The sequence below is a fragment of the Vigna radiata genome, unplaced genomic scaffold (assembly GCF_000741045.1).
Source record: "Vigna radiata var. radiata cultivar VC1973A unplaced genomic scaffold, Vradiata_ver6 scaffold_413, whole genome shotgun sequence".
In the NCBI taxonomy this organism is placed as follows: Eukaryota; Viridiplantae; Streptophyta; class Magnoliopsida; order Fabales; family Fabaceae; genus Vigna; species Vigna radiata.
Window position 1 is genome coordinate 22,943 of NW_014544155.1, and position 9,807 is coordinate 32,749.

The following is a 9,807-nucleotide window of genomic DNA, read 5'->3' on the forward strand; positions in this document are numbered from 1 at the left end:
TGATCAGTTTTGTAACCCTAGCTTGGTGGAGGGTGTCCCACATGAGACATGGTAACCATATGACAAGCTTTAAGGTGAAGAGTTTTCTTATAAAAGTAATGACCATGTGTCATTTTCCTAGTGGGAAGCTTTTGCTAAAGTGATTTTCCACATGACAAGCTCGTAGTGGAGAGTTTTCTTACAAAGATAGTGATAATGTGTCATTTTCCAAGTAGAAAAACTTTTGCTAAAGTGACTTTTCACATAGGACTCAGGGAGTGAAGAGTTATTTTTTTTTAAGTTAGAGTATCATATCTCAAGCTCTCCTTGACCAAGATAGGATTTTTAAGGTTTGGAGCAAGATAACATTTTAGGGTTTTAGTCTATTTTGGAAACACCCTCATTTATAAATTGAGATATCTTTTCCTTTATAAATCCACTTTAAAATTGGTAATGAAATGTTGTAAAAAATGAGTCATTTTTAATTTGTTTCTAAGTTATGACTAGAATATCCTATTAAATCCCTCTAGCTAACCTTCTCTATAATTAGTCTAACCTTTCTAAGAACATCATCAACCATCTCCCTTTTACCACTTAAAGCTCCAAAACCGAAAACAATCACTTTTCCTATCATAGTTTCATTTTCTTTCTTTGGACCAATTTTATATCTGAAACTTAAATTTCAAAAACAACTTAATTCTAAAAACAATCATTACATACACAATTTAAATTTAGTGGTTAAGATTAAGACAAATAAAATGCTCATGACTTCAATAAATTTATTACCTTTCAAAATAACTATTTTAAAAGTTTATGATAACTTTTATTGGTCTGGCAATTTTGCATAATTTATAGTCATTAAACTCTGTCGAAACCTCCCCTTGTTTTTTAGTTATAGCACTTTTGAGAACATTGAAATTATAGTTTTTTTAATAAAATCCTTCTATAAAAGAAACTGTTTTAAAGTAAATAAACCAACAAGCATTTACAACCATTTGTTCTTTTAGTTGAAACACATTAATAAATTATTAATGAATTTTAAGAATTATAACTTACTGACGTGTCTCAAACTAAAAGACAATTTCATCTGTCAAAAAGTTAGCATAATGTAATTTTATAAACTTAATTAATCAATCCACGCATAGGAACATGGCTTCCATCTACACATTTCAGTATATAATTGAATTTTAACTTGCACATTCCTCGCAGAAAATATAGAAGGGATAAACGTTGCCCATTTACTATTTTAAGAATTTAACACAAATTTCTAATTTTAAAATCATAAACAATCATAATTGAATTCCCTTTACTTATATAACAATAATTTAAAAATTGATATCTAGATTATTTTTTAAGGGATAAATGCTTTTTTTATACTGTTTATTAATTGGTATTTTTTTATTGACTAAGTTGTAATTTGTTAAGAGATTTTCAATTTAAGGACATACTAGACAAATAGAACAAAAATCACACATAAAAGATGAAGAGATACCCATACTACAATTATCCTTTTCTATATTGTAATTGTATTGAAAACAACATTGAATAGTTTTATCTCAATGAAAGTTGATATTAAAAAGAAATGTCAATTGCGTAAGTTTGAAACGATACTCGATTTTAATTATAAAGAATGAACGAAAAAACTAAAAGAAGTTACATTTAAATAATGAGTTCACAATGCATGCTACCACTACCCACATATAATTAGTGGATAAGGACATGTTTAACTAAAACAGGGACTTCAAGACGAATGGTTCACCCTTAAGGACCGAAGTCCCGATAGAAATCCTCCATTTCTTACCCAACTAAAAGTAAGAAACAGATGAAGATGTATTTGCTTGAAAAGATAGGAATATAGATCAATAATTTAGTGGGTTTAGCTTCTTTGAAAATATGTAAGTTTTTAAAAATGATTACACGTTGAACCGTCCAGAACCCATTAGATAAATTCTACAATTCAATTTGCTTAAAGGAAGGAGAAACATTGTGTGACATTCTTGGTGTACCTATGTCACCAAAAGCTCTCATGGTTCAAAATTCCGAGCATTTATAACGAACATCTTCTTTCTAGCTCCATAGAGAAGTGGAGCTGCCTCTGGTATTTACATACAACCTAAGACGTGCATATCAGCTGTTAAGTGTAATGTAACACTAGAAAAAGTTAAGGTAAAACAGCTTCTTCCTTAGCTTCCTCGAATGCAGTTTCCTGTTGTCGTTGAACTGGACCCTGAGGAGTTCCAAAGAGAGTGGAGAAGATCTGCCTGTGACACTGATCACAGAAATAGAAATAGGAGAAGTGAGCTTCGTTTGGAAGTTTATGGATGACAGCTTCTGGCAAAACCCGTTCTATGTACTCCGTCATTGATGGTGGGACCACCCTATCATCCAGTCCCTGTTGAGTATTCAAAAGGGAAACCAAAGATTTACATGTAAGAACAAGTTATAAGTGATTAGAACATCAAACTGATACATACGAAAAATAAAATTAACTTCTTCAAAAGCTAAAGTGTGCATAAATTAATTTACAAAAAATTCTCACTACTTTTATTAACTACTTTGTGGAAGAGGGTGTTTTATTACAAATTTTCTTTTATTTATATTGTATTGTTGATCAAACTCAGTATTCTAAACGAGTTTTAGATCGGTTTTGTGAAGACGAGTAAGACTTATATCCTAATTCCTAATAATCTAAAATCATCGGCCATATCTCTATACATTCCTTCCTACAACTTAGAATGCAGAATATCAGTTGCACATGAATGAAAATATATAAAACATCACAAATAATGATACAAAAATTGTAGTATTCAAAGAACAATGTGTTAGAAATTCAAACCTGCCATATGTGTGTAAGGCCAAGAAATCCTGCCAATTCACAGTCCACCTGACTGTACATGGATTTCAACCAAAGAAGTAAGCCTTTTGCTTGACACTTTTTTTGCACATGAAGTTCTTTAAGGTCAAAACCCCAATTTGATACCTGCAGAACAACTTCTTCTATAAATGGGCGTATGTTTCCCTGACGAACCGACTCCTCCACATCTCTTTGCCAAAATTCCTCAAATTCTGGTTCTTCAATCACAAGTTTATCCTGCACATATGAAATCGATTATATTCACAATCAATTTATTGATCGTTGAACAATTAACTCTATTTGTTTCAAGCAGACTAGTACAGAAAAGCCAGTTCATACAGATGAACAATGAAACATTTGAGAGTAATTATACTTGCTTGGTACAAAGTTAAAGTTATGATTACTTATGACGCACTCACCTTCTTTCCCGTTGAGAAAGATAGCAACTTATCAATCTCGCCATGCTCTTCAGGCAAGAAGCTTTTTCTATAGAAAAAAGGGAGAAGTTTTGGAAATCTACGAGCCAAAGAATACATCATTTTCCTCCTTGGCAGCCACTTCTCCCAAGTTCTTTTTGTTTCCTCTTTAGTCATGTGTGGGTCATATGGATTAAGCATAGGAGCCAACATTGCTGCACCTGCAATTCAGACACTATAACTAGTTAGATCAGGTTCTGCAACAAGCCTCTATTCTTTGTTTGAAGTTGGAGGACTTTTTACGAGCAACTTATAGGTATCTAGAAAATAAAAAGCTTAAAAAGATGTACAACCTGCAATTCTTTCAGGAACATATCTGAGGAAAGCCCAAGCATGAATGCATCCAGTGGAGTGGCACAGTAACCAGAACTTATCACTAACATTGACAGCATTGACCAGACGCAGAACATCAATGGCTGATGAGTTGAGATTTCTGTTGGGATGAGGATCACTCTCCCCAAAACCAGGAAGATCATATGTGATGAAGCGAATGCCATACTCTTCAAGCAACGATGATTTGACTCCAGGTAAACCTTCCATTGCCAAAAAGTAGAATAAGATTAGTTGCTCCACACCCAAAAAGCTCTTCTGGTGCCTAAAATTTCAACTCGTTTTACCTGCTAGTCTGGACGAAAGAAAAGAATGCGGAGCAACAATTGAAAATCTAGCTGTTTCAGAGGAAACACCTTGCTCATGATAAGCCATGAATCTACCATCAGGAAGTTGCACACGACTAGCACTAGGAGGATGTTTCCGCACCTTCATCATAGGAGCTACTGCCTCGCGACTGGGATCTACTCTTATAGCTGCAAAACCACAAAAATTCAGTAACTCTTGAAGAAGCTCATACCAACAGGAAAAAATCATTTGTAAGCAATACCCATATTTGCTCCAAAATCTCAGACATGCATCACTTACCTCAGTCAACAGGAATGGAATGAAAGTTAAAAAATAAATTGAAGAAAAATCAGTGCATCAAAAAGAAATATATGGTAACAATAACGAATACATTTAAATCTTGGTTGGATAAACTTTAGTTATAGAAAAGAAAAGTAAGACCCATTAATTTCTCCATTAACACTATAACTAAAACCAATTAATTATTTCATGTTTTTTATATTTCCTTCGCCTAGTATACGAACACTTAACCTATGAATCTCTCATTCCACTTTTTTTTCTTTTAAGATTGAGATAAATATAAATTGGTTTGAGCTAATGAAAAACTTTTACCAAAAACCAAAAAAATAAAAACCCTATAAATTAAGATTAACTTGTAATAGACAAGTTCAAATATAAAAAAATTTAGAGAAAAATTTTACGTAAGTTAATTTTAATTTATGAAAAACTTAATTTATTCTGTTCTCCTATTTTGTTACTACCTTAATCTAACAGAGTCCAGTGTAGAGTCCTGAGTAGCACATACCATGATTGGGCAAAAGAAAAACTAAAATAGATTGTGCGAGAGAGGAGGAGGAGTAGCACACCGGCCAGCGCGAGAAAGAAAACGAAGAACACAATGGACCAAGCGTGAACGGGATCGCGATCCTCGGGGAGAAAATCGTTGAGAAACCTCAACCGCTTCGAAACCTTGGAACAAGGACCACCGAACTTCCTCACGACATAGGAATCTTTGTTCATCAGGTTCTGCCGCAGAATGTCCCTAAACCCTCTCCCGAGCTCCAAAAGTATCTCGCACCACGCCATCACGAACCCCAAGGCCTGCTCCTTCAAGCTCTCCCCGGACTCCACCCACTCGCTCTGAGGCGCGTACACGGACCTCCTCACCTCAAACGACGTGGCGGAGGAGGCGTTCGGATCTCCGCCGTAACGTACGCCCGAATCCTCTATGAGACTAGCGAGCTCCTCCGTCCACGTGCCCCTGCCTCTCATTTCCGCCATTTCGCTAACCGCTTCTTCACTCTCTCCAAATTCTGGAATCACTAAAGCGAGTACTAACCGACTCGCGTGACGGTGGGTGATGATGCACACCCACGACACACACACTCCCAACTGCACAAAGCGTGATCCAGAAGCAAAACTAAACCTTTTCACTAACCATTATTGAATAAATAATAAATTAAACAACCACTGTTAAGAATAATCCGACCAGTATTCAAAACGGGTTAAAAAATTCAAAAAGGGGTTAGACGTATATTAGCCGAAAAAAAAAAAGGTAAAAAGAGGAATATTAGAATTTCTCACTTTCTCAACTTTGTTCAAGGAAAGGTCGTTGAGGCTCGCCTTTAGCAGATGAGTCGTAGTCGTTAAGTTACTGTTCTACTATTTGAGCAACGAATAAAGATCATACAAGGTTTGAACTTTACTAAATTATTTTAATTCTTATGCCTAGAAAATTCTTCATATCATTAAATTGTTAAATTTGATTGAAGTTGACGACGAAGATGTGGCCACGTCAGAGACGACAGCTAGCACGTGAAACCAACGGCCCACGCATAATTTTTAGGTTGAGTGTGTGTCTGCTCTGGCGGTTGGGAGGAAATCACTTGTATTTTACAAACATACGCGGCTTTGCTCCATTACTCTATTATTGGGGTTGTGTATAATAAATTCACAATAATGATTTTTTTTTCTTAATACTGTTTTCAATATCCTGATATGTTTCTAATTTTGTCCAAAATTTTAGAAGTTTTGAATTTGATTTTTTAATAAGTAATGTATGAATAGTAAAATGTTTCTAATTTTGTCCAAAATTTTAGAAGTTTCTTAATACTGTTTTCAATATCCTGATATTTTTTCAATATCCTTGTATATATAGTAAAATATGAAATAAACGGGAACAAATATAGATATGAAGGAATCAATTTTTCGGTAAATTATAAACTTAACACTATCCCTGTTTTATAAAAATAGTAACCTTCGGATCAAATAAATTTAGCTTATATGTGTTTTTAGTCTTTTAATTTTCAATAAAAATTAGAAATAGTTTCTTTTTAAAATTTTGGTTCAATTTAATTTTGGGTTAAATATGTTTTTAGTTTCTATACTTTGGGGTAATTTTGGTTTTAGTCCCTCTTTCAAACTAAGGTACAATTTAGTCTTTCAACTTTAGAAAACTCTGGTTTTAGTTGTTTTTATCAAAAAAATTTAACTTTTTTGCTGTTTCAAATGCGTTTCTCAGTTAACATTGAAGCAAAAATGTGTCAAACAATGTAAACAATCCAAATGCTATAATGAAACGTGCTTGAAACAACAAATAAAGTTAAAAACATTTGGTAAAAATGACTAAAACCAGAGTTTTCTAATATTGAAGGATTAAATTGTACCTTAGTTTGAAAGAGGGACTAAAACCAAAATCACCCCAAAGTATAGGGACTAAAAACATATTTAACCCTTTAATTTTTTAAAATGTATAGATGAAATTTTTTTAATTAAATTTTGTTAGGTTTGTTGTTGTAAACTAAAACTACCATAATTGTCTTGTGATAGTTGGCCCACGTGTCCATGCACTACATATATTTTGTATTCTTTCACTCACTGTGAATAAGATTACTCTATCGTGTTTACAACTTTCAGTTTTTATTCTCTATACTACATTTTTTCTCTGCATATATAATCTCCTCCCTACCAGCTGCACTAAAGTGGTATCTAAAGCAAGATTCCGAAACCTGGAGAAGGGTGGTGAAGTACAAGACGATCAAGAAGAAAGGAGTCTAAGAAGAGATTGGGGTAATTCACAATAACTTGTCGATGTGTGACGGAAACGGGTTCAATGATTGGTGCGTAAAAATGGACGCGGATTCTTGGCTTCCCAAAAATGGATGAGATAGTCAAGAAAGGCTTTAAAGAACCGTTAAAAGGAGATTCAGAAGAAGCAAAGAGGCAACACAAGGAAAACAAGAAGTTGGACTGCAAGGCACAAATGCTATTGCACTAGTGTGTGTCGGTTGCTATCTTCCATAATGTCTCGAATGTTGTTACGACAAAGGAGGTTTGGGACATCCTTCAAGAGGGCTACGACAATTCTGGCAAAGTCAAGAAGATCAGGATGCAATCCCTTTAGAGACAATATGAACTCCTAGGCATGGGTGAGCAAGAATCAGTCGTTGAGTACATTGAAAGGATTCAAGTGGTGGTGAATGCCATGACAACCTAAGATAAGGTCGTGAAGGATAGGAAGATTGTGGAGAAAATTCTCATAATGATAACCCCACAGTATGACCATATAGTAGTAGCCATAGAAGAATGTAAAGATATTTAGAGTATGATGTTGAGATTGTTGACAACACAAACTCTATATCAATCTAGTTTTTTATGATGACAACACTATGCTTAATAACAGTACACATGTTGTTGTATTACATGTTCTTATTCTAAACTAATTGTCATATCGGTTGAACATGTTTTGATGTACTGTGATGTATGTTCCTATGTTAATTGTGTGATATATTTGTGGAACATGCTTATATGATTATGCGCAATGTGAACTGCTTTATCAAATAAGTTTTACTGTGAAAAATCACAAGCACGTTTATGAACTTATAATTGTGTGACAAAGTTCTGGTCCAGTCGAATACATCTGTAATGGATTCGACAATTCTAAAACCTTTGTATAGATTTTGAGAATCAGTGCTCTGTGAAGTTTTGGATTGAAAAGAATTTCAAAATGTTTTTACATGTGTCAGTCGACTTTGTCTAGTGTACATTCGACTGTATCTTTGATCTGTTTTGGAATTCTGTTATGCTTACACGCTCCAATGGCTATATTTTCAAAAGTTAGTTAAGCATTGATGACTTGGTCAACTATAATGAATGTGTGTTGATTTTTGTTGACTGAGAGCCTCTGTGTTGACTGTCTGTTATAACTATAATAATACAGTCGACTGAATTAGTAGGCTATTCGACTGAGAAACAATCTGATTGACAGAAAACTATAAATTGACTGAACACAAGTTGTTCAGAGACTTTTGACACTCTGACATTTTCATTTTTTGTTTCAGATTGAATTCTCTGTGTTAACAACTCCAAGAATTCTCCAAGAAGACGGTGGTAATCTATCTTTAGAGAGATTCAAAGGGAGAAGGCTTATGCGCTGACTGTGTGATCATTATCTGCACAAGGAAGGTGCTTCTTGATTGATCATTGAAGGCTTGGCATTCTATGAAGTCTGCTGCGTTGATTGAAGGCTTGACATCCTATGAAGAGTGCTGAAATTGACCTGTTGTGATACAGGGGTTACACATTGAGGATTGTTCGACGTGGGTTCAGATTGCAGAAGAGGGGATTCTTGCTGCAAGTCTGGTTTTTGTTATTGCAGCTCTATTTCGGTTTTGGGTTAGAGAGGAAATTTATATTTTTGACGTGAGGTCTTCTATAAATTCCTTGTTGTAAAAACCGCAACCATTATAGTGTATTTGCTTCGTGGGTTGGAAGGACATTGATGTAGGCATTATTGGCCGAACCAGTATAAAAATCAATGTTTGATTTTCTCTATCCCTGCACTCTTTATTTCAATCAACTATATCTGTTACGCAGTCAACTACGTTTTTCTGCTGCATAGAAATTTTCATTACTTGCATTTCAAAAAAAGATCAAAAAGCTTTATACTTTTGATTAAAGATTGCGAAAAGATTTTGTTTTTGAACAAACACCAATTCACCCCCCTCTTGGTGTAAAACGAAGCCTACCTGTTTCCTAACATATGAGAGTCGAAGAACTGCAGTACTCTCTAGAGGCGCATGAAGAGAGACTGATCGAAAGAAGAAATGCAGAGAAAGAAGTAAGTCAGGGTTCGGATCAAGCCCTACAGGCCAGAAGTAGTTACAAACCCAGAGGGCGAGGGGCTGGAAGAATAGAGGCCGATCACGGGGAGGCCGAACCGGAGGTAGAAATGCGAATTTCACTAATCAGAGTGTAGAAGAAGAATACAACGAACACAAAGATGGAAGCAAGAAAGGTGGAAAGCAAACGAGAGGAAAAGGAAGAAAGAATGTTGATAAGAGAAATATCCAATGTTATACCTATAGTAAGTTCGGGTTTGACACCCCAAATTTTGGGATGTCACGGATTTACAAAAACTTTTAAATATTTAACTCTGATACTATTTTGAAATACAGTTTAAATAAAAACTTCTATTTATTATAACCGAATTTGAAAAAGTTCATAAATCAATGTAACTATAAAGCGTTCATATAATCTCATTACAAAACTATTAATATAAAAATTAAAACTCCATAGTTCTCCCATGTATCTCGCCGCTCAATTTCGCATTAGCTACATCTGTAATAACATCTACTCTCGTACAAGTACGATCATCGTAGGTGGAAACCACAACTACAACATGCAAGGGTGAGATAACAGATCGGGTCATATAAACATACATAAGCATTAACATCAACTTAGGATGAGATTATAGAATAATACATATCATCATTCACTTACACACATCTTCACATGACAACACATCAAATCATTAACATCCGCACTACCAGAATTTCAAGTCACCAACATATAACCACAAAATGATTTCGTTGAAGTAAC

At 34.6% G+C, this 9,807-nt stretch overlaps 1 protein-coding gene across 2 annotated transcripts; it reads right to left on the reverse strand.

Annotated features, from left to right (window-relative positions):
* Positions 1-1,860: 1,860 nt before the first annotated feature.
* LOC106755466 lies at positions 1,861-5,642 on the reverse strand. Of its 2 annotated transcripts, XM_014637629.2 has the most exons (7): positions 5,512-5,642; positions 4,794-5,319; positions 3,927-4,115; positions 3,603-3,842; positions 3,253-3,470; positions 2,816-3,070; positions 1,861-2,371 (listed from the first exon to the last, which is right to left on the reverse strand). In XM_014637629.2, exons 2-7 carry the CDS (start codon positions 5,206-5,208, stop codon positions 2,141-2,143), a joined length of 1,548 nt encoding a protein of 515 aa, XP_014493115.1. In that variant the 5' UTR covers positions 5,209-5,319; positions 5,512-5,642; the 3' UTR covers positions 1,861-2,140. The 2 variants fall into 2 exon arrangements, with proteins under 2 accessions (XP_014493115.1, XP_014493114.1); XM_014637628.2 differs by lacking the exon at positions 5,512-5,642 and having other exon boundaries at positions 4,794-5,434.
* Positions 5,643-9,807: the final 4,165 nt, after the last annotated feature.

What these genes read in the sequence shown, in the direction of transcription:
- LOC106755466 (XM_014637629.2), bottom strand. Translation starts at nt 5,208, where the DNA reads ATGGCGGAAATGAGAGGCAGGGGCACGTGGACGGAGGAGCTCGCTAGT. An exon ending in TCTTTCGTCCAGACTAGCAG is followed by an intron (nt 3,843 to 3,926) that starts GTAAAACGAGTT and finishes TGGCAATGGAAG; the next exon opens with GTTTACCTGGAGTCAAATCA. An exon ending in CTTTCTCAACGGGAAAGAAG is followed by an intron (nt 3,071 to 3,252) that starts GTGAGTGCGTCA and finishes TCATATGTGCAG; the next exon opens with GATAAACTTGTGATTGAAGA.